The following is a 24164-nucleotide window of genomic DNA, read 5'->3' as shown; positions in this document are numbered from 1 at the left end:
GTCCATATCCTCCGCTGGCTGGGGGAGTTGGGGGAGCGGCCATCACGTGCCTCTAGGGGCTGGTCAGGATTCATTCCTTCTTTTACGCTGGCAGCAAAGAGGGAAGGGTTTATTCGCTTTCCCTACTGTAGGGTGACCCAGAGGCTGGGGAGGGTCCTGAGGAGAGATAATTCCATCCAGGCTACCTGCCTCACTCTGCCTTCCCAAGGAGCGGGTCCCCCAGAGAAGCCATTGGAACTAATTAACAATTACCACCACTACACCTCACAGGGGGAAAGGTGCAGCCATTCTCCCTAGAGAAAGACTGCCCTGAGGAGGTGGCTGACTCTCTTAAGGACAGCGGGCTCTCCCAAACTGCTCTGGTGGGGTGTATCCAGCCTCCCAGCTCTCAGAAATGACACATCTCCTCACTAGCACTGAGTAAGGGCAGGAAGTCGGGTTTGGGTGGTATTTTTCTGGGCACTAGCCCATGGCGGCTGGAGAGCTGTCTCATGTCTGTCCACAACCCTAGATTCTTGCCCTCTGTTTTGACTGTCTGTGTCTCCCGTCTTTGCCTCCCTTCTTCCTCAGCCCCTGCCTCTCACCCACCTTCCTTTCCTAGTTCTGACTCACAGCTGTCAGATCTGCTAGCATGGCCAGGCTGTGGGCCAGGGGCCTGTCCTTGTGTACAAAGGAGGCTGGAAGCTGGAGAAAGGAGGGAAGTGGTGAGGGTCCTGGCCAGACCGAGGAAGGCTGGTTCCTTTCCTCACGCCCACTGGGACCTGACCATCTATGCAGATGGCCACAGCCAGGCCTGTTATTATTGGAGAATAGCCCATCTGGCAAGCTCCCTGCCTGGGTTCCAGCCAGCACCCACACCCCAGGCAGCCTCAGCCAGTCACTGGTGCCAGGGCCCTCTGCTGGACAGCCCCGGGGACCCAGCTCACACAGGCCTGGGCCTGGACAGGTTCTTAGGCAGTTCTACCAGGCCTTTCCACCTTCCTCATTCCATGGTTCTCTCCTCTCTGTCCCTAAGGTTGGGCTGTGAGGGCTGGTCCACCTGGCCAGATGTTCTCCGCCCCAGCTGGGACTGGCTCATCTCCACCTCCCCCATTAGAAGGTAGGTTTACCTCACACCAAGCTCACAGCCCTAGATTCCCCACCAGGCCTGTGTTAGCAACAGCCATCTGTGTTTGCAGCAACAATGTTTGCTCCGGCCTGTGGGGTTGTCACAAGCTATGGCTCAAGTTTTCTGTTGTTTGTGATTAAATCTCTGTGGCCTTGTGGCAGAAAAGGAATTAGGGGAAGCCCAGAGAAACACTTGCCCAACCTGCTAAATTTAGGGGATACCGAAAGATTTAACAATGCAGAGGGAATTTAAGGAAATGTGGGTTTTGTTGTTTTGTGATGCTGGGGAGTCAAGTTCAGGACCTGAAACATGCTAGTGACAGGCTCAGCCATGGAGCCAGCTCCTCGGTCCTAATGCCACTGTTAACATGCTAGTGACAGGCTCGGCCACGGAGCCAGCTCCTCGGTCCTAATGCCACTGTTAAAAAAATGAAACAAAACTAAGTTAGTGGAAAAACCCCATAATGAATACGATGTCAGAATCCGCAGTGTGTGGTCGGTCAGAGAACAGCTCTGGCTGCTGCTCCTCAGGGACCATCCACATTTCTCTGTTTTTCATGCATTTGCATGTACACCACACACAGGTGCACGCGCATGCGGAGGGAGGTGTGAAGGCTTTGATCTCTGGGAACCGGACTCATAGGCAGTGTGAGCTACCTGATATGGGTGCTGGGAACCAAACCCAGGTCCTCTACAGGAACAGTAGTCACTGAGCTGTTTCTCCAGCCACCGTGTGTGTGTGTGTGTGTGTGTGTGTGTGTGTGTGTGTGTGTATGTGTGTTTAGACAGGCTCTCACTAAGTAGCTCTGGGTGGCCTGGAACTCAGAGATCTGCCTGCCTCTGCTTTACAAGTGCTGGGGTTAAAGGCCTGCACCACTGGGCAGGCCCACCTTGTACTTTGACATAGAATTTCTAATCATCAGTCCTCTCCTTTGCCTCCCAGTGCTGGGGTTACAAGTGGCATCGCAGCTTTGAAAAACACATCTGGGTGGTGGTGGCGCACCATTTAATCCCAGCACTCCAGAGGTGGAGGCAGGTGGATCTCTGTGAGTTCAAGGCCAGCCTGGTCTACAAGAGCTAGTTCCAGAACAGGCTTCAAAGCTACAGAGAAACCCTGTCTCGAAAAACCAAAAAAGAAAAAAAATTTTTTTTTCTTTTAACTTAAGTTTTGAGGATTGAGCCAATTGAGCAAGTTTACCCATGCCCAATATCGACTTTTCAAAAAAAGACAGGTGTGTGCACTGGGTGAATACTAGGTCAGGGTTGAAGAAGTGACTTTGCTCCTTTGCTCTGGGCCTGGGCTTCTAGCCAGATTTCTCAGAAGTGTCTACTAACCCTCTAGGTTGGCAGGTAGGCAGGGGACAATTTTAAGTGGTCTGAACCCCAAACAATCATCCAATTGTGGGCCTACAAATTCCCAGAAAAACATATCCTTCCTCAAGAGGCGGCAGATTTGGATTCTGCTAGACTACATCCTCCTCAAAGGGCCTGCTGGCCGTGACACCCGCAGAACCCTGCAGTCCCGATCAGTGCCTCTCCTCCCGCGCCCCGCCCCTATGCACCTGCTGGAGACCGTCATCCGGATCTGGCTGGCGGGGAGGGGGGGAGAACGAAAATTCCCAGGCCGTGGGGACCCCAGCTTCCTCCCTACCTCCTCACCTTGGGGTGGTGGCCGCCGCCAAGGCCGGAACTGGCCTGCTGGCGCCAGAGGAGCCGTCACCGAGATAGCCGGACAACCTCGAGCTCTGCCTGCCCCTCCCCGGGCAGGTCGAGGTGTGGAGATCCGAGGACACCAGGTGGCTCGGAGGAGGCCCAGGGGGAGGGGCCGTGGCTGAGAAGGGACGTCTTAGGGAAACTGGGACTACCTTTAATCCGCTTGTCCCCACAGGTCTCATGTGCTCTAGTTTCTGCGGACTTTTGTAGAAAGTATCTGGAGGAGAGAAAAATTCTGCAGGGTCTGGCAGGTGGGGTGGGAGCGGGAAGCTGGAGCTCAGCTCGGATGTCATCCCTTTCCCAGCCTCAAGTTTCTATAGGAACCTGTAGGGGGATCCCCAGCTTGATTGGGGATCGCGACAGAGGCATGCATTCCTCACTATATACATCTTAATCTGCAACCCAAGGCATTCCTGAAAGGATTATTGTATGGGAATCATAATCAAATTATCCAGAGGATCTTACTACAAATGCCCACCCATGCATGCACACACACACACAGAGGTTCCCAGGGCCTCTACTGGGGAGTGGGAAATAAAGTCAGTTTTTAAAAATTATTATTTTATTTTGTGTATGGGTGTTTTGCCTGAGTGTGTGTCTGTGCACCAGGCCCGGGCCTGTGGCCCTTAGAGGCCAGAAGAAGAGTGTGGACCTGGGGGTTGTGGGTCCTGGAAATTGAACTCAGGTCCTCTGGAAGAACTGCCAGTGCTCTGAACTGCTGAGTCATCTCTCCAGGTGGATGAAGTGAAATGTTTAGGTGGTTTCCTATTTCCTCCAGTGTAGTATGACCTCCATCATGGGCAGGCATGTCCCTACTCCCCTGCCCACCGCCCGGCTGGTCAGTCTTCCTTTCCCCACTACTTCTAGCTGAGATGTCTTCAGAGCTTGCCAGGGATCAATTTTCCTTCCCCTGTCAGCCTGTTAGCCTGTAACACAGACCTAAGAATCCTGGGCCACAGGGGGACATTCTGAATGAAGTTACACAACTCCGAACAACTTGTGGCTCGTGAGGACTGGGAGAAACAGATGGAACAAGTTATCCAAAGGAAGTTCTGCCAACGTCTTCTCCCACCCCTTCTTCAACTTCCCGCAGACAGCCGTCCTCACTAGGCAAGAGCAGGGATGGTGCGGCTTCCAGAAGCACCCCAGTCCATCAGCACAGGGATGAGGTGTAGCTCACTGGTAGAGAGCTTGTTAGCATACAAAGCTCTGAGTTCCATCCCCAGTGCCACTCGGACTGGGCTTGGACGTGGGCGTGTGCCTGTGATGCCAGCACTTGTGAGGGAAAGGCAGGAGGCTCAGAAAAGCTGGTTCAAGACCATCCTCAGGAGTCTGAGGCCAGCCTGGTATACATAAGATCCAGTCTCACAAACAAACAACACAATGCACCATTGTTTATTGACTACTCGCTGCATGCTGAACTTTGAGGGTACATCTATCTCAAAAGGAAACCTTCTATTAAGTCTGGGAAACTGGACAGTTTGGGTTTAAATACCATCTCTTAGCCAAATTGTCTCGAACATTGTCTCTTAACTGACCTTGCTGCCCCCATTTGCAGGTCTACCCTGAAGGCCAGGGGTCATTGGCAGAGGGGACTGCCGGGAGAAGGGAAGAACGGAAGAACGGCACATCTGTCATCTCCGAGATCCTAGGAGGGTGGGAGCTCGGGTCAGAATCCTCTCGGGCTCAGCCCCCACTCCCGTCTTCTCCCACTGGGCATTCTACAGTCAGTGCAGATACTTGGGCTGAACCGCTCCAAAAGACGGCACGGCACTTCAATGGCCGGACGCTGCTGCTTCCACGACCGGTGGCCTCACTTCTGGGGGCCCAATCTCTGCTTCCTTTGGGAGTGGTCCACTCTGGAGGTCTCTCCAGCATCCGGTGGCTGTTGCTGGCTGAGGACAAACAGCAGACAGCCCAGCAAAGCCTCTCTCATGTCTTGGGAGCTCAGTCGGCGGGCCAGTCGGCGCAGCAGGGGCAGGAGGTGCTGGCGGGCCAGGCGGGCAACAGGCAGCAGGAGTCGGGAGAGCAGCGATCGAAGCAGCAACGGGAGAAGCGGAGAGGGCATGGCAGAGCCTGGACCTGCAAAGGGAACCCAGGTTCTAGACTACATCGCGGGGGAACAGGAGTCCTCCCCTCAGCTCATACCTCTGTGCTTCCTAGCCTTCAGCTCATGGATTAGTTTTGCTTTGGTGCAATCCTTTCTCGCACCAAGACAGCTGGCTCAGGGGGTTAATTTACTGTTAGCCCGGATGGGAACTGAGCCCCAGGGTGCGGGGGAGCTGGGGCTACAGCTTGCTGTTCTGGCCTTCCCTGGCACTGTTACTGTCCAGTACCCACTTCCTTTAATCAACCCCCCCTACACACGCGCGCGCACACACACACACACATACACACACACACACACACACACACACACACACACCTTTGCATATTCTAACCCGAGGCCTCTACTCCTTGCCCGCCCATTCACCACCTCTAACCGGTCAGTGGTGGCTCTCACCAGTCAGAACTGCTGCTCCGAATCAATCTCCGGATGCATTTGCCTACTGTGGACACAGCATCACTGGCTAGCACGAGGTAGCCCCACCCCCCTTAGCCTCCCCCCTGCTCAGCTCACTTGGGTGTGGAGGGCTACAATGAGGGAACAGCTGTGTTCTAGCACCTGGCATACTGAGTACAGCTGGTCCCTCTTCCAGTCTGGGAAGGAAGGAGGGGACACATGCAGGAATTCCCCTGGGAAAGACGGAGCTGAGTCGGCTCTGTGACCCGAAGCATGTGGACTCTTCTGGGCTCTGGTCACTTTATGTGTTACCTCTGGAAGTGGAGAAAGAACAGGAGGAAGCACAGAAGACGACAGCAGTGGTTGATACCTCAGATGCAGTAATGCTGTGTACGGACACATTTCCTAACCCCTTCCATGCTACTCCAGGGGCCAAGCCAGTGAGGGCCTTCGGGTTCTCTGTAGCCCATCTTCAGAGGCAGAGGGTGGCACCCACAGCTCCTGTCCTAACCGAATGGCATGTCCACTCCTGAACAGGAGGAGGGACATGCAGTTCAAGACGTTCTCAGGTCATCCCACTGCCTTAGACTAAACGAGGTCTCACACACACACACACACACACACACACACACACACAGGCGTTCCAGCTATGTCTGGTTGGGTGTATGTATGACCTGTATTTTATTTGGTTTTGTATTTTTTTATTTTAAGAATTTTGTTATCAGGGCTGGAGAGGCGGCTCAGTTGACTGTTCTCCAGAGGTCCTGAGTTCACTTCCCACCAACCACATGGTGGCTCACAACCCTCTGTGATTGGATCAGATTCCTTTTTTCTGGTGTGTGTGAAGACAGACTCATATACACAAAATACATGAATAAATAAGTCTTCAGAAGAATTTCATTCTCCTTCAGAAAGAAGCTGTAATCCAGGGCTGGATTCAGGAGAGATAGTGGCTATTAGGGTTGGCTTTAATGGCAACTTGCCACAAATTAAAGTGATCTAAGTTGGGAGCCTCTCCTGAAGGACATCCTGATTGCCTTAACTGATGCAGGAAGAGCCACCCTGGTGGTGGGCAGCAGCTTCTGGAAGCAGTCCAGATCAAAAGGACATGGCAGAAGGAAAATGGTACGACTTTTGGTGGACTGACGTCCCTCTTGTCCTCAATTGATTTAATTAAATTCTTTAATTTGGGGGCTGCAGAGACGGCTCAGGGGTTAAGAATTGACTGCTCTTCCAAAGGATGCAGGTTCAGTAGGGCGGTGGTGGCACATGCCTTTAATCCTAGCACTCGAGAGGCAGAGGCAGGCGGATCTCTGTGAGTTCCAGGCCAGCCTGGTCTACAGAGCTAGTTCCAGGACAGGCTCCAAAGCCACAGAGAAACCCTGTCTCAAAAAAAAAAAAAAAAAAAAAAAAAAAAAAAAAAAAAAAAAAAAAAAAAAAAAAAAAAAGAAAGAAAAGAAAACCCAAAGGATGCAAGTTCAATTCCCAGCACCCATGTGGCAGCTCATAACTGTAACTCTAGTTCCAGAGAATCTGACACCTTTCACACAGACATACATGCAGGCAACACACCACTCAATACTCAAAATAATATTTTTAAAAATCTCAGCAAAAAAAAGAAGCTTTTTGGAACAGTAAAAAAAAATTTTTTTTTTCCTTTCTGGGCTGGAGAGATGGCTCAGTGGTTAAGAGCATTTCCTGCTCTTCCAGAGGTCCTGAGTTTGGTTCCCAGCAACCACATGGCGGCTCACAGCCATCTGGGATGAGGTCTGGTGCCCTCTTCTGGCCTACAGACACACACGCAGGCAGACTATTGTATACATAATAAATAAATAGATATTTAAATTTTTCTGTTTTTAATTGTTTTAAGTTTTTTTTAAATTGATTTTTATTGCGCTCTACATTTTTCTCTGCTCCCCTCGCTGCCTCTCCCCTCCCCTTCAACCCTCCTCCAAGGTCCCCATACTCTCAATTTACTCAGGAGATCTCGTCTTCTTCTACTTCCCATGTAGATTAGATCTATATATGTCTCTAAAAAATTTTTAATCTTTAGTTTGATATAGTCATCCGATGGGTTCTGTTTGCCATGAAGTGTTTTTGCAAACTTCAAAGCTGTGGGAATATGGTCGCTTGTCATTAACTGTACCCATCATCATCAAAGACCCTGGAGGAGACCCTGTTAAAGAATAAGAAGGAAAACAGAGGCAAGAAGGCAGATTTCCAGGAATCCAGTCCTCTCTTCCTTCTGAGATCAGGTTCAGTAGTCACAAGTTTGCCCCACCCAGCCCAACCCCCACCCCTCAAACCACCCTAGTCAGCCTGCTACTGATCCTGCTCAATCTCTTCTCCTCCTTGGAGGAAGCATCAGTTCAGCTGTCTCAGAAGTGAGGGACCTGAGGTTGAGGGTCCAAGTACCCACTCAGGGTCACGGGATGAATGGACAGGCCTGCCCTTTCCACAGGTTTCCCCACCTTCTGTAACTGGGGGTTGCATTTTCCAGTGATTTGGGGTGTTTCCCTAGATTCCTTGCTTCCTGATGCTGTTTCTGCTCATTAGTAAATCTACATGGCTTAACTTTCAAAATGGATTGGGAGGATGGAGGGACGGCTCAGCAGTGAAAAGCACAAACTGTTCCTCAGGAGGATCCATGTCAGGTGTCTCACAACCACTGCAGCTTCAGGGGATCCAACATCTCCTGGCCTCTGCTGGTACTGCACTCACAATCAGACACACACACACACACACACACAATTTATTAAAAGCAAAACAAAGAATTCTACATAGCCCTAGCTGTCCTAGAACTCAGTATGTAGACCAAGCTGACTCTTGAAGATCTGCCTGCCTCTGCCTTTCTGGGATTAAAAGCAAGGGCCACTGTACACTCACCTTTAAAAAAAATGCCTATAATTCTAGCACTTGGGAGGCAGAGGCAGAGGCAGGTAGGAAGCAGAGGCAGGTGGATCTCTAAGTATAAGTCTGGTCTACAGATCAGGTTCCAGGACATCCAGGGCTACACAGAGAAACCCTGTCTCAAGAAGAAGAAAAATATAAATAAATAAAATCAGATAATTTTTAATCTGGGTGATGGGAATTGAAACCGGGTCTTCTGGAAGAGCAGCCACTGCTCTTAACCACTGAGCCATTTCTCCAGCCCCCCAAAAAATCAGATCTTTTAAAAAATGGAACCTGTGAGCAAGGCATAGTGGCTTATACTTAAAATCTCAACATTTGGAAGGTGGAGACAGGAGGATGAACAGTTCAAGACTTTCCTGGGCTCCCTAGAGTTTGAGGCCAGTCTGGACCAAAAAGAAATCTGGGGCTGAGGGTGTAGCTCAGTGGCAGAGAGCTCAAGCTGGGATAAAATAGGAGAAATATGGGAGCATGAGAACGGAAAGGAACCCCTCCATCTGAGTCTAGTTAAAGCTCTCGCTGCTGAAAAGCAGCAATCCCAGCACAATTAACAACACTTGTTGTGAAAGCTGCCCGCACGGGGACAATATTTCTTTTATATATCTATGTTTTCAAATAAAAATGTTGAAACGGCAATAAACCAAACTTAACGCCTCGATTCATATGATCTCGGTTAGGGCCTCACTCTTCCCCAGATATTTTGTGGGAGTCTCACAAAGAAGACGACTCACCTTGGTTCACAGCGAAGCTACCCTGACCTCCTACATCCCCGGGATCGGGTGGGATTTTTGTTTTATTTTCCAGACAGGATTTTACATAGCCAGGTTAGTCTTTGTCTTGGTTCGGGTTTCTACTGCTGTGCAGAGACACCATGACCGTGGCTACTCTCATAAAGGAAAACATTTACAGTTCCGTGGATTTAGTCCATTATCATCATGGTGAGAAGCATGGTGTGGTGCAGGCTGACCTGGTGCTGGAGAAGAAGCAGAAAAGTTCTACATCTTGATCCACAGGCAACGGTAGGTAACTGTCATATTGGGCAAGGCTTAAGCATAGGGGACACCTCAAAGCCCACCTCTGCAGTGACACACCTACTCCAAGAAGGCCACACCTCCTAATAGTGACACTCCTTATGTGCCAAGCATTTAAAGACATGAGTGTATGGGGGCCATACCTATTCAAGCCACCACAACCATGAGCTGACTTGTAGAAAGGATGATTTTGAACTTCTTATCCTCTTGTCTCTATCTCCAATGTGCTAGGATTACAGGGTTGCACCAGCACCCCTGGTTTATGTGGTGCCAGGGATCAAACCCAGGGATTCACTCTACCAAGTGACCAATATCGTTAATCCTGACCTAGTGTTTCGTCTGATCTGCTCTGATCCTCCCTGCATATTTCAGGAACTGTCCTGTGATCTCATTTGAATGATTAGGATTTAAACATAATACCTTTAAAAACCACCAAAACTATGTTTCTGTGTGTGTGTGTGTGTGTGTGTGTGTGTGTGCGCGCGCATTGCGTGCCTGTGGATGTGTGTGTGTGTCCTCCTTTGGGAAAATCATACCTACACTTATGATTCACTTTTTCCCTGAGTTTCTTTCTATTAATCCCTGTTCTTCAATCTGCTAAAGATGTCCTTTAATAAACTTCAACTCTGCTTCATGCTGATTTTTATGAAACTCTTTTCTGTGTCAAAGGCTTTTCCTGAGTGGAAGTCTCTAGACTCTGGGGCCCAGAGGGTTAAGGGAACTAACTCCTCAAGTGCCTGCAGACAAGGAACAGTGAGTGTCTCCACTCCTTTACCCCTGATTACTTTATCTAGCCTGTGGCTGCAGACTCTCTGATGCTATTGTAACTACTCTCCTGAGAATTCTCTAGGATTACTACAGTACCATTAGGCTATGTTCCTACTCATCTTTCATGGCCCAAATGGTCTTTAGAAAGCATGAATTGAATCTGCCCTCCTCTCTTCCAATGGCCCCTGGTTCCCACCTCATCTTTAAGTCAAGTTAAGGCCTTAGCAGTTAATGCCATTGTTTCAGGATGTATAGCTCAGTAATGGGCCTCTCACCAACAAAATTTGAGGACCCAGGTTTTACTCCCAGCCCTGAACCAGACAAACCAAGCCAAAATATAAACAAAAACAAACACTAAAAAAACCCCAAAGGGTCCTGGTATCTCCCCACAGGGGCCATAGATTATATGACCTCCCTTCCTGATTGGTTTTTTCCTGATTTTGTTTCTAATACCTCTAAAAAATGTTTTATGGATTTGTAAGGATATTCATAATTTCTTTTCCTTTAACAAAGTATGAAGAGCCAGGTGGAGGTGGCACACGCCTTTAATCCCAGCACTCGGGAGGCAGAGGTAGGCAGATCTCTGTGAGTTGAAGGCAGGACTGGTCTACAAGAGGTAGTTCCAGAACATGCTCCAAAGATACAGAGAAACCCTGTCTCAAAAAAAACGAAACAAAATTATGATTATTTTAGGTATATTTATGTTTTGTTTTTGTTTGTCTGTGAGGATGTCTATAAACTATAGGATTGCCCATGGAGGCCAGAAAAAGGCTTCAGATCCCCTGGGACTGGAATTTTACAGTCAGTTGTGAGCCACCGTGTGGGTGCTGGGAACGAAATCCCAGATTCTCTGGAAGGGCAGTTAGTACTCTTAACTACTGAGCCTTCTCTCCAGCCCCTACTTATTTATTTTTAATTCATGTATATGAGGGTTTTGCCTACAGGTATATTTATGAACCGCATGCATGCAGTGCCTGCTGAGGCCAGAAGAGGGCATCAGATCTTCTGGAGCTGGAGTTACACATAGTTGTGAACCACCATGTGGATGCTGGGAACTGAACCTGGTTCCTCTGCAAGGGCAGCTAACTGCTTTGATCCAGGGAGCCATCTCTCCAGTCCCCCGCCTCTGATTCTTGCCCCTCTTACTGTCTACCCCAGGCAGGCCTGGCCTCCTTACCGTTCCTTAATATTGCCTCAGAGAACAGTAAATTCTGCCCAAGGCTTTGCTGCGTCCCTGGACTTTCCAAAATTCTTAGCCTAGTGTATAAATGAAACTGATCAGAAAACAGATTGATGGGGGAAATCAATTTTAATTACGTATAGACTCATGGTAGTTCTACATGGAAAAAAACATAAGGATGCAAGCATTGTGGCCCATGTACCATCCTGAGCTACAGAAAGGAATAGCATCATGAGGCTTCCTGGAGCGAGAGACAAAGTAGGGTCGGCAGATACACAGAAGAGCACGGAGAATAAGTAGATTGTCTTGTTATGTAGATAAAAGTCTCAGGAGTGCAGGCTCCATGAGAGACTGCTGACCTTGCCAAGGACTTCTCTCACTGCTGAAACAGGAAGCAAAAATGTTGGGACCAATTGAGTCCTGGCCAATTGAAGGTCCCACCATGGCAAACACGGTCAAGAGGACCTTGCTGAGGGTGCCTTCCTTGATTCCATCTCCTCCCCTGGTTTCTTGGGTCTGTGATGTCGCTGTAGGGGCTCAGCTGTCACTGTCCTCGCTGTCCCCATATGCACCCAGCTGGCTCAGGAAGGAGGCCCCGGGTGTCTGGGGTGCAAGGTTGGCTGTCTTCTTGTTCTTGGGGGGCACCCACGGCAGGCATCTGGAGCTGCTCTGAGCACCCGTTGGCTTTCGCCTTCACTTTCTATGGCACCACCAATCCGGCCAGCTGTGCCCTGCTGCCCACTGCCTCTGCCTTCCCCTTGGCCTTCCCGTGCCTCGTCCAGAATGTCTGTGGGGCTGGCTTTTGCTGCTGAGCATGGTTTGGGAGGCGAAGCTTCATCTTCTGAGTCGGGATCCTCCAGAAGCCTGCACTGGCGGTGAGCCTCCTCCAGCAAGGCCACAGTCTCAAGCTCACCTTCCTCCTCCTGCTGCTGTCGCTGCTGTTCCTGCGACAGGAGGTGCTGCAGCAGCATGGCCTCAAAGTGCACGTGTGTCTGCCGCTGGTTCAGGTCCTTCAGCTCCTGCAGGTTTTCCAGCACCTCCATCTCCAGCTTCGAGTCTTTAGTGCGGTTCTCTAGGACATTTATGGGGTTGTTGAGCTCCTCATCTTCGAGCTCCTTCTGCACACGCTTTTCCTCCTCCTCCAGGAGTTTCTCGTCCAGGAAGCTGTGTGTGGGTCCATGTTTCACGGTGTAGTCCGCATTCTCAGGGTCTGTCTTGAAGGTGATCTCGGCCAAGCAGCACATGCACTTGATGTAGAAGCGGGAGAGAGCCTGGCCCAGGTAGGCCTCGTTCTGGACGGTTTCCTTGCGTGCATTAAACTTCTTCCCCCTTGGTGATATATTCCCCACACGTCTTGCACCTCATGTTGAAGGGGGCCATCAGTCGAACCAGGTACTGCAGGTCCTTGGGTCGCTTCAGTTTCCGGTTCTTGGACGGGTCGAAGTCGGGTGGGGAGTATTTGTTTAGAGCTTTCCGTTCTGACATATTTGCTTCAGGAACAGAGCAACACTGAAGTTTTGATTCACGTAAATGTTCAAAATGGCCATCTAATACCAGTGTCAAAATGAGGGTGGGAGAGGAAGGCAGGGTGGGCAAGGAGAAGGAATTCCCGTCTACTGGTAATAAAGCTCCAGGTTCATCCCATCATGGATTTCATAATCTCCCAGAGACACGTGGTCCTTAAAAATCGTGTACCACTTTTTCAGGACTATCTTCGTCCACCTGGTGCCAGTTTGGGCCGCTATGAGCTTTTTCAAGTCCCGGACGGTGTCATCGGTGTTACATTTGACACGGACTTTCTTCCCCAGACGGTCATTGCAAACCACCTCAATCATCATCGTGGCTGGACCTCTAACCCCTCGAACTAACAGAGGACACAGCTCCTAGTTCGAAGGCAGAGATCAAAGTAGCAGCGTTCTTCCGTCCCTTCGGTATTTATTAGGAGAGGCGCCCAGGTCCTCTTGACGTCACTTTCTGGGCTGGCTTACTGACGTAGTCACAGGCTTCAGCTTTCTCATTGGCTGTGGTATCTGACCCTTCAACCAAGAATAGTACTTTCCAGGAATAGGAAAACCTAGGCCTCTGGTGGGAGCTCTAACTTTTTTTTTTTTTTGAGACAGGGTTTCTCTGTGGCTTTGGTTCCTGTCCTGGAACTAGCTCTGTAGACTAGGCTGGTCTCAAACTCACAGAGATCCGCCTGCCTCTGCCTCCCGAGTGCTGGGATTAAAGGCTTGCGCCACCAAGCTCGGCGAGCTCTAACTGTTTTTACAGACAGTTCTTCAAAAGGAAATTTGGGAGAAAAAGCTAGTTTTCCAGGTCTGTGTAGTATTCCAAACACCTGTTGGTAATGTCTCTGCTCAAGCAGCTGAAATAACAGCCTGTATTCTAGCATTACAAATGTTCCTGATGAGTCAATTAATTTATATACTGATAGTATTTACTTGTCTCAAATGATTGCTCCTTTAGAAACTGCTCCTTACATTTCTCCTGTGTCCTGATAATACAACAACAATTATACTGTCTACAATATTTATTATGGTCCAGGCGGGATCCTATTTTTGTGAGTCATATTACAGGTCGTACTCAATTACCTGGACCTCTGACCGAGGGTAGTCAACTCGCAGATGCATATACCCAAATATTATTTGCCAGCCCCCAAGGAAAAGGCTTCTAAACTCCATAAAAAAATATCACTGAAACGCTCGTTCTTTGCAGCACCATACTGGTCGCTCCAGAGCCACTGCCTAACAAATGACCACCAATGTTCCCCCTGTGCTCCTTTTCATAACACACCCATTGCTGGAGTTAATCCTCGTGGTCTACACCAAATGACGTTTGGCAGATGGATGTTACCCACCTGCCCTCAGCTGGAAAGCTGAAATACGTGCATGTTTCAGTTGATACCTGCTCTAAAGTAGTGTTTGCTTTGCTGCATAGTGGAGAGAAAATGAAGGATGTGACAGCTCATTGCCTGCTGGCCTTTGCTTATACGGGCTTACCTCATGTTATTAAAACAGCTAATAGTCATGCATATACTAGTGGAAAATTTCAAACCTATTGTGTAAGTAATGATATTAAACATATGACAGGTATTCCATATAACCCTGCTAGACAAGCTATAGTAGAAAGAATGCCTGTGGTCATAAAACTGTATTCCACAAAAATAAATAGGGGGAGTATATTCTTTCTCCCAATACACAATTGGTTTCTATTTAATCCTAAATTTTTTTTTATTTATTGTGTATACAATATTCTGACTGTGTGTGTGTCTGCAGGCCAGAAGAGGGCACCAGACCTCATGACAGATTGTTGTGAGCCACCTTGTGGTTGCTGGGAATTGAACTCAGGACCTTTGGAAGAGCAGGCAATGCTCTTAACCACTGAGCCATCTCTCCAGCCCTATCCTAAACTTTTTGAGTGTGGATTGTGAAGTTCACTCGGCCATGGAAAGACATTGGAATAAAAGTTCTCAGTCCTTAGGATGGGGATGATAAAAAGACCTTCTTACAGGACAATGGAGGGAGCCCACGCCCCTGTTGGCTAGGGTGAGGGGAGCTGTTTGTGTTTTTCCTCCAGGAATGGACAAGCCCATTTGGGTACCAGAGCGATATGTTCAGGCTGTGGAAAAGAATGGTAACTGATCCTGTGATAAACCTGAAATGTGGATAACTGAGTCCACAGTAAGATTGAGAAAGCTTGGGAAAGAATAGAGTAAAGCATGTTTTCTTGGTAGCAGCAATTTCTCAGGTCTGCTCTGCTTGCAAGAGGCAAGCATGTGTTCCTCTCATCTAAGACAGGCTTCCTGACTCAGCTTTAGCTGCAACACCCTGCAGCTCCTAAGAGATGCTGCATCAAAAAACTTAAACGGTGTTGATGAAAAGCTGAATGCATGCTTTTTGGTTTTTAGCCACAGCAGGAAAAAAGCTGCCACGTTTAAAAATACTGGCTTTCTGGACTGTCCTGCCAGGGCAAACTCTGAGTCTTTTTTCAGGCAGGCAGCCAGCCAGACTGAATGTGGTCTGTGAGCAGAATGCTGTAGCTTGCTTGCCAGCAGGGACCTTGAAACACCTTAGAGTTGTGGCAATTAAAATGGCTACAGCCAGTACCTCTGCCATGAGTCTGGGAAGCTAAGGAATGTGCTGGATCCAGCCATCAAAGTCCACTAAAAGACTCACGTGGTCAGAAAGAGAGAGATATACTGTAAAGAGTGATTCAAAGATGAAGTAAACTTCTAAATGGTTTACAGTGTGTTAAAAAATATATGCAGGCTTAAGGTTAAAGTTCTTAAAGAAGAAAGAGAGAGTAATCGGTGTGGTGGTACACACCTTTAATCCAAAAACTTGGGAGGCAGAGTTAGATTGACCTCTGTGACTTCAAGGTGTGGTAGCATAGACCTTTAATCCCAATGCCTGGGAGGCAGTGACAAATGGATCTCTGTGAATTACCACACACCTTTAATCCTAGCACTGGGGAGGCAGTGTCGGGTGGATCTACAGAGTTATTCACACCTTTAATCCTACCACTGGGGAGGCAAGGACCGCCTAGTCTACAGAGTTATTCCAGGACAAAGATGTACAGAGAATTTAGAGGTTAAAATAAAGCCACATGTAGATGGAAAATACACAGAGAATCTTAATACTGTATGCTATTATGCTCTTTTTGAATTGTTTGAATGCATAGTTGAATACTTTTTTAAAAACGATTTATTTAATGGGTATTGGTGTTCTGCCTGCGTCTATGTCTGTTTGAGAAGGTCAGATCACCTTGGAACTGGAGCTACAGACAGTTGTAAACTGTCAAGTGGGTGCTGGGAATTGAACCCAGGTGCTTTGGAAGAACAACCAGTGCTCATAACCACTGAGCCATGTCTCCAGCTCCCTTACTTTTGTTCTCATGGGGCAGCAGGAATGTGCTATAGTGCTTGTGTTGTTCCACCACACCTATTAGGTCCATTATAAGAAAAATGTTCCCAGCTGGGCATGGTAGTAAATGCCTTTAATTCCATCACTTGGGAGGCAGAGGCAGGCAGATCTTTGTGATTTTAAGGCCCACTGGTCTACAGAGTGAGTTTCAGGACAGCCAAAGCTACACACACACACACACACACACACATGCACAAATTCCTATTTACTGGTTGTTTACACTGTTCGGTTTTCTTTTTCCACTTAAAGCAGGCTGGCCTCAAACTCAGAGATCCAGCTTCCTTTGCCTCCAAAACTCTGGGATTAAAGGCGTGAGCCACCACTGCCCGGCTGGTGCATATTCTTCATTAATGATTGATTGGGAGGGCCCAGCCCATGGCAGGCAGGGTTGGTGCCATCCCTGGTCAGGAGGTCCTCTGTGGAATAAGAAAGCAGGTTGAGCAGCCATGGGAACAAGCCAGTAAGCAGCAGTCCTCTGCGGCCTGTTTCAACCCCTGCCTCCAGGTTCTGGCCATGAATTCTTGCCCCTACCTCCTTCAGTGGTGGACTGTGACTTATAACTGTAAGCTAGAGTAAGCCTTCTCCTCCCCACTTTGCTTTTGGTGTTTATCACAACAATAAGAACCTAGGAAAGACAGGAGGGCAGAGGAGATCTTTGGGGCTTGGTTCTCCTGCTCAGTTCCTCAGGCTTGGTGGCAATGAACTTGAAGTGAGGATGATCTTGAAGTCTTGATTCTCCTGCTTCTACCCCCCAAATTCTGGGGTTATAAACATTACACCGCCATACCCAGATCTTCATAACACATTTTTATGACCAGCTTACTCAGACTCAGAAAGAAAACACAAGTCACTGTTTGGTACTTGGCTAGAACTGCATCAACTATTTTCTTGTGGCTTTAATGTGGCCCTGTTTTTTTCTTCTTGTGATTTTAATTTGAAAAAAAAAATGCATTGAACCTCTAGATGAAGCTGGAGGAGAGCAATCTCTATGTACAACTTGTGAAGTGGCACTCCTGACCGTTCCCAGGCACACTCTCCAGGTTTGTAAGAGCCCTCTTTGGGCTCTGTAGTAATGTATTTGCATCCCCATTAGAGTCTGGCCCAATCATTCTTATATGTTTTCCCCTAGGGCTTATGGTTTATGCTGTTTTCTCTCCCCTCATGGAATATGTTCAGCATGTCTTCCCTTGGCTCCTCTCACAGACTCTGACCTCCCACCTCCCTTCCCACTGTCCTAGAAGCAGCTGTGTAGACCCAGCAGCTGACATAGGGAGTCGGCCTGATGCTTAGGCTGTTGGCTGAGCTTGAGTGGCTGACAGCTGGCTCTGTGGCACAGTGGTTTCACTCTGTACACGCAGCCCTGGGCCTCCCCTTTCTGATACCAGCAACTGTTCCCAGTGACAGCCTTGCCCCACCTGTCTGCTCTAGTCACCCCTTCCAGCAACCTCTGCCTCCTTCGGTCCTATCTACTCATGGCTTACAGCGCTTCAGCATGTCCTGCCCAGCTGCCTGCTGTGGGCTTGGGACTGTCTGAGGTTACCAGTGGGAGACACCTCCACCTTGGAGGAACAACCATTCACTGAGCATCTACCAGTTGCTCTTCTCAGACACAGGCTCCATTTAGGTAGCTGGTTGCAGGCCTATCAATCTGAGCAGAAACTGTTGTGTTTAGAGACTGGGCTAGTACCCTGCCTTGTGTCTGCCCACACTGCCTAGACTTGGTCTAAAAGTCACCATCTCTTCTTCTTGGTCATAGTAACATTTGACACCCGAGTCCCTGATAACCCTGCCTTGGCTGTTGTTCAGAGCTTTTGCTGTGAAGGTTGGAGATACTGCTCGGTGAATACAACATTTGCCTCCCATGCAGCAAAACCCTGTGTTTGATTCCCAGGACGACATAAACCAAGTGTGGTGCTCGTGCTTGTCATTCAGCACCGGGAGGGAGAAGCAGGAAGACTGGAAATACAAGGCCATCATTCATCTACATACTGAGTTTGAGGCAACGTGAGACCCTGTCTCAAAAGTGAAATTGAAACTGGACATGTCCCCCCAACCATCCCCACCCCATTCAACTGCAGTCTGATCTCTGACTCACAGTAGGAATATGTCAGAGTGAAGCAAAGAACGCAAGTTTGTTTCTTCATTATTTTTGTTTTGGTATAGGACTTTTCTACATAGTTCTGGCTCTCATTGAACTCACTACGTAGGCCAGGTTGGCCTTGAACTCACAGAAATCCTCCTGCCTCTGCCTCCCAAATGCTGGAATAAATAGTGGGTGTCACCATGCCCAGCAGTATATGAGTTTATTAAGTAGAGTTTTAGGGACAGTCATCAAGAGAAAAAGACACAGAAAAAGGAATCTTTACCCAAGATTTGGGTGGAGGCATCTGAAGAGAGACAGTCATTTTTAGATGTCACCCATGGTTCTCGATCTTTCTGTGTGACATTGCTCAGGGGACGTAATTTACAGCAGGTTGAAAGATTGATTGAGGGGGTGTATTTATTTATTTATTTATTTATTTATTATTTTCTGAGTCAGGGTTTCCTGGTATAGCCCTGACTATCCTGAACGTCACTGTAGGCCAGGCTGGCCTCAAACTCACAGAGATCTGCTGCCTTTGCAGTGCCACCACTGCCAGCAAGACTAACTAATGTTAGAAGATTGAATTTAATATATCCTCTCCCCTCTCTCTTCAGACAAGTCCCATGTAGCCTAGGGTGGCTTCCAATTTGATCATCCTGATTTTTCCTCATGAATGCTGGGATTATACGCATGTTCCACACCAAGTTTATACAGTGCTAGGGAACAAACCCAGAATGTCATTAATGGTAAGAAAGCCAGGTGTAGCTAGGTCCCAGAACTAGCCCCTGCTTATTTTTCTTCTCTTAAAGAATTCCCTTCTTTGCACATAAAACTGTAAAGCGTCTTTTATGGAGTATATGTCTAAGTTTAAGGGTGAGAGGGGGTGCTAAAACAACACTGAAATCAGAAACATTATAGGGAAGCATCATTTATTGGCAGCCTTTATTTTTATTTATTTATTTATTTTGTTTTCTGAGACAGGGTTTCTCTGTGTAGCTCTGGTTGTCCTGCCACTCACTTTGTAGACCAGGCTAGCCTTGAGCTCACAGTGGTCTACCTGCCTCTGTGATGTGGGATTCTACTCTGGAAGCTGTGAATACCATTGTTCAATAAAGAAGCTGCTTTTGGCCTCAGACATCTGGGACATCTGTTCTTACTAGAGATTTCTCAGGTGGTCTTCATTATTCAAACTGGATTTTTCTTAACTCAAAATGAATCCACAGCCTCTCATTTTCTTTGGAAACAAAAGCAAAATCTCTTCTCCAAAGTAAAATACATTTTGACTTCAGTTTTGAAGCCAAGGTATTTTCAAAATACCTATCTTGGGTTAGTTCAGCAGGCTTTATAAACAAAAGTCTTTTAGCAGATTGCTCCTTCCTCAGCATTCAAACAATTCAAAGCGAACATAATAGCATACAGTAACAAGATTCTATGTGTATTTTCCAAATATATGTGGCTTTATTTTAATTTCTATTTCTTTTATTTTAACTTTTACTTTTTGAGACAGGGTCTCTGTATATCTTTGTCCTGGAATAACTCTGTAGACCAAGCTATCCTTGAACTCACAGAGATCCACTGGTCTCTCCCTGCCCAGTGCTAGGATTAAATGTGTGTGCTACCACACCTTAAATTCACAGATATCCAACTGCCTCTGACTCCCAGGCTTTGGGATTAAAGCTGCCTGCTACCACACCTTAGAGTCACAGATTTCAATCTACTCTGTCTCCCAAGTGTTGGGATTAAAGGTATGTACCACCACACCCTACTACTCTCTTTCTTTCTTCTTTACTTTTAAGAACTTTAACCTTTAGCCTGCACATATTTTTAACACACTGTAAACCATGTAGACGTTTACTTCATCTTTGAATCACTCTTTACACTATATCTCTCTTCCTGACCATGTGAGTATTTTAGGGGATGATTAAAGGCGTGACTTCGACAGCTGGATCCAGCTCACTCCTTAGCTTCCCAGCCTCATGGCAGAGGTATTGGCTGTAGCCATTTTTATTGCTACAACTCTAGGGTATTTTAAGGTCTCTGCAAGCAAGCAAGCTTCAGCATTCTGCTCACAGACCACAGTCAGTCCAGCTGGCACTCCTGCATGAAAAAACAGTCAGAGTTTGCCCTGGCAGGACAGCCCAGAAAGCCAGCATTTTCAAACTGTGCAGCCTTTTCCTGCTACAGCAGAAAACTGAAAAGCATGCATGCAGCTTTTCATCAACAGCATTTAAGTGTTTCATGACAGGACCTCTTAAAAGAGCTGCAGGGGTCTGCAGCTACAGCTGAGTCAGGAAGCCTCTCTTAGATGAGAGCACTTGCTAGCCTCTAGCAAGCAGAACAGACCTGAGAAATTGCTGCTACCCAGAAAACATGCTTTACTCTATTCTTTGCCAAATTTTCGCAAGCTTTATGTGTACTCAGTTATCCATATTCTCAGGCTTTTCAGAGGATCCTTTCCCAACCTTTTCCACAGCCCGAACATTTTGCTGTGATACCCAAACGGGCTTGTCCATTCCTGGAGGAAAAATACAAAACAGCTCCTCTCATCCTAGCCAAGAGGGGCATGAGTTCCTTCTGTTGTCCTGTAAGAAGGTCTTTCCATCGTACCCATCCTAAAGACTGAGAACTTTTATTCCCATGCTTTTCCATGGCCGATTGACCCTCACAACCATCAGTTAAAAAATTTAGAATAATAAAATAGAAGCCAATTTTGTATTGGGAGAGAGAATATACTCCCTCTATTTATTTGTGTGGAATACTGTTTTATGACCACAGGCATTCTTTCTACTATAGCTTGTCCACTAGAGTTTTATGGAATACCTGGAATATGTTTAATATCATTATTTACAAAAAAGTTTGAAATTTTCCACTACTCTATGCAGGATCATTATCTCTTTTAAAACATTAGGTAAGCCCACCATATAAGCAAAGGCCAGCAGGCAATGAGCTGTCACATCCTTCATTTTCTCTCCACTATGCATCGAAGCAAAAACTACTTTAGAGCAGGTATCAGCTGAAACATGCACGTATTTCAGCTTTCCAGCTGAGGGCAGGTGGGTAACATCCATCTGCCAAATGTCATTCATTTTAAGACCACGAGGATTAACTCCAGCCATGGGTGTGTTATGAAAAGGAGCACAGGCGGAACATTGGTGGTCTTTTGTTAGGCAGTGGCTCTGGAGCGACCAGTATGGTGCTGCAAAGAACGAGCATTCCAGTGATATATTTTAGGGAGTTTAGAAGCCTTTTCTTTTGGGCTGGCAAATAATATTCGGGTATATGCATCTGCGAGTTGACTACCCTGGGTCAGAGGTCCAGGTAATTGAGTACGACCTCTGATATGACTCACAAAAATGGGATCCCGCCTGGACCATAATAAATATTGTAGACAGTATAATTGTTGTTGTATTATCAGGACACAGGAGAAATATAAGGAGCAGTTTCTAAAGGAGCAATTATTTGAGACAAGTAAATACTATCAGTATATATATTAATTGACTCATCTGGAAACACTTGTAATGCTGGAATACAGGCTCTTATTTCAGTTACTTGGACAGAGACATTACCAACAGGTGTTTGGAATACTACATAGACCTTGAGAAACTTGCTTTTTCTCCAAAATTTCCTTTTGAGAACTGTCTGTAAAAACTGTTCGAGCTCTCACCAGAGGCTTAGGTTTTTCTATTAGTGGAAAGTACTATTCCTGGTTGAAGAGTCAGATACCACAGCCAATGAGAACGCTGCCTGTGAACTACGTCAGTAAGCCAGCCCAGGAAGTGACGTCAAGAAAACTGCGGCACCTGTCCTAATAAATTCCGAGGTGAACGAAGAACACTGCTACTCAGAGCTTGGCATTCGAACTAGGAGTTGTTTTTTCTGTAAGCCGAGGGTTAGAGGTCCAGCGACGATGATGATTGAGGTGGTTTGCAATGACCGTCTGGGGAAGAAAGTCCGTGTCAAATGTAACACAGATGACACCATCGGGGACTTGAAAAAGCTGATAGCGGCCCAAACTGGCACCTGGTGGACGAAGATAGTCCTGAAAAAGTGGTACACGATTTTTAAGGACCGTGTGTCTCTGGGAGATTATGAAATCCATGATGGGATGAACCTGGAGCTTTATTACCAGTAGGCGGGAATTCCTTCTCCTTGCCCACCCTGCCTTCCTCTCCCACCCACATTTGACACTGGTATAGATGCCCATTTTGAACATTCTCGTGAATCCAAACTTCAGTGCTGCTTTGTTCCTGAAGCGAATATGTTGGAACGGAAAGTTCTAAACAAATACTCCCCACCTGACTTAGACCCGTCCAAGATCCCTAAACTCCTTCGACCCGAGGACTGGCAGTATGTGGTTCGACTGATGGCCCCCTTCAACATGAGGTACAAGACGTGTGGAGAATACATCACCAGGGGGAAGAAGTTTAATGCATGCAAGTAAAGGAAACAATCCAGAACAAGGCCTATCGTGGCCTGCCTATCATCCGCTTGTATGTCAAGTGCATGTGCTGCTTGGCCGAGATCACCTTCAAGACCGACCCTGAGAACACGGACTACACTGTGGAGCATGGAGTCACACGCAGCTTCCAGACCGAGAAGCTCCTGGAGGAGGAGGAAAAGCGCGAGCAGAAGGAGCACGAGGATGAGGAACTCAACAACCCCATGAAGGTCCTAGAGAACCCCACCAAAGAATCAAAGCTGGAGATGGAGGTGCTGGAACAACTGCAGGAGCTGAAGGACCTGAACCAGCGGCAGGCACATGTGGACTTTGAGGCCATGCTGCCGCAGCACCTCCTGTCGCAGGAACAGCAGCGACAGCAGCAGGAAGAGGAAGATGAGCTTGAGACTGTGGCATTGCTGGAGGAGGCTTGCCACCAGCCAATGCAGGCTTCTGGAGGATCTTTACTCAGAAAATGAAGCTCTGCCTTCCTGACCATGCTCAGCAGCAAAACCTGGACGAGGCACCGAAGGCCAAGAGGAAGGCAGAGGCAGTGGGCATCAGGGCACAGCTGGTCGGGTTTGTGGTGCCAAAGAAGGTGAAGGCAGAAGCCAATGGGGGCTCAAAGCAGCTCCACATGCCCACCGTGGGTGCCCCCGAGAGCAGGAAGACAGCCAAACTTGCACCCCAGACATCCGGGGCTTCCTCCCTGAGCCAGCTGGGTGCAAATGGGGACGGCGAGGACAGTGACAACTGAGCCCCTCCCTATAGGGACATCACAGACCCAAGAAACCAGAGGAGGAGATGGGATCAAGGAAGGCACCCTCAGCAAGGTCCTCTTTTTTTTTTGGGGGGGGGGGTTTCGAGACAGGGTTTCTCTGTGACTTTGGAGCATGTCCTGGAACAAGCTCTTGTAGACCAGTCTGGTCTCGAACTCACAGAGATCCGCCTACCTCTGCCTCCAGAGTGCTGGGATTAAAGGCTTGTGCCACAGCAAGATCCTCTTCACTGCTTCTGCCGCCTTGGGACGTCCGACTACCAAGAGCCTTGCAACACCCGGGAGAAGAGTCCTCAATAAGGTCAGCAATCTCTCAACTGAGTCCTATTCATGAGACTTTTATCTACATACAAGCGACTTTATTCCCACAGCTTTGACGAACAGAACCAATCAAATGAATATATCAAAACTAAAGATTAAAAAGATTTTTAGAGGCATACATAGATCTAATCTATATAGGAAGTAGAAAAAGACCAGATCTCCTGAGTATATTGAGAGCATGGGGACCTTGTGGTAGGGGAAAGGCAGGGAGGGGAGCACAGAAAAATGTAGAACACAATAAAAATCAATTAAAAAAACTTAAAACCTTTAAAAACAATTTTTTTACTGTTTCAAAAAGCTTTTTTTTGTTGAGATTTTTAAATATATTTTTATTTTTGCTGCCGCATGCGCGCTGGGAACTAAACCTGCATCCTTGGATTTTCTTTTTTATCTTTTTGTTTTTCAAACAG

The 24164-nt window shown here is 47.6% G+C and overlaps 3 protein-coding genes and 2 pseudogenes across 3 annotated transcripts; 2 read left to right on the top strand and 3 right to left on the bottom strand.

Moving 5' to 3' along the window:
* Positions 1–3823: 3823 nt before the first annotated feature.
* Positions 3824–5369, bottom strand: Mymx (myomixer, myoblast fusion factor). Its single transcript, XM_050119360.1, has 2 exons — positions 5324–5369; positions 3824–4902 (listed from the first exon to the last, which is right to left on the bottom strand). Exon 2 carries the CDS (start codon positions 4886–4888, stop codon positions 4634–4636), a length of 255 nt encoding a protein of 84 aa, XP_049975317.1. The 5' UTR covers positions 4889–4902; positions 5324–5369; the 3' UTR covers positions 3824–4633.
* A 6380-nt stretch (positions 5370–11749) lies between these two features.
* LOC126486822 (splicing factor YJU2-like) lies at positions 11750–12697 on the bottom strand (annotated as a pseudogene).
* A 71-nt stretch (positions 12698–12768) lies between these two features.
* On the bottom strand, positions 12769–13099 carry LOC126486841 (ubiquitin-like protein 5). Its single transcript, XM_050119344.1, has one exon. The coding sequence runs from the start codon at positions 13048–13050 to the stop codon at positions 12826–12828; it is 225 nt and encodes a 74-aa protein (XP_049975301.1). The 5' UTR covers positions 13051–13099; the 3' UTR covers positions 12769–12825.
* Positions 13100–22124: 9025 nt separating this feature from the next.
* On the top strand, positions 22125–22349 carry LOC126486843 (ubiquitin-like protein 5). Its single transcript, XM_050119345.1, has one exon. It carries the CDS (start codon positions 22125–22127, stop codon positions 22347–22349), a length of 225 nt encoding a protein of 74 aa, XP_049975302.1.
* Positions 22350–22475: 126 nt separating this feature from the next.
* Positions 22476–23412, top strand: LOC126486840 (splicing factor YJU2-like; annotated as a pseudogene).
* The last annotated feature ends 752 nt before the right edge of the window (positions 23413–24164 follow it).

The sequence above is a fragment of the Alexandromys fortis genome, unplaced genomic scaffold (genome assembly GCF_014885135.2).
Source record: "Alexandromys fortis isolate MF-2015 unplaced genomic scaffold, M_Fortis_MF-2015_v1.1 scaffold_145, whole genome shotgun sequence".
Lineage (NCBI taxonomy): Eukaryota > Metazoa > Chordata > Mammalia > Rodentia > Cricetidae > Alexandromys > Alexandromys fortis.
The sequence above is the reverse complement of the archived record's forward strand: the minus strand, read 5'-3'. Positions and strand labels throughout refer to the sequence as shown.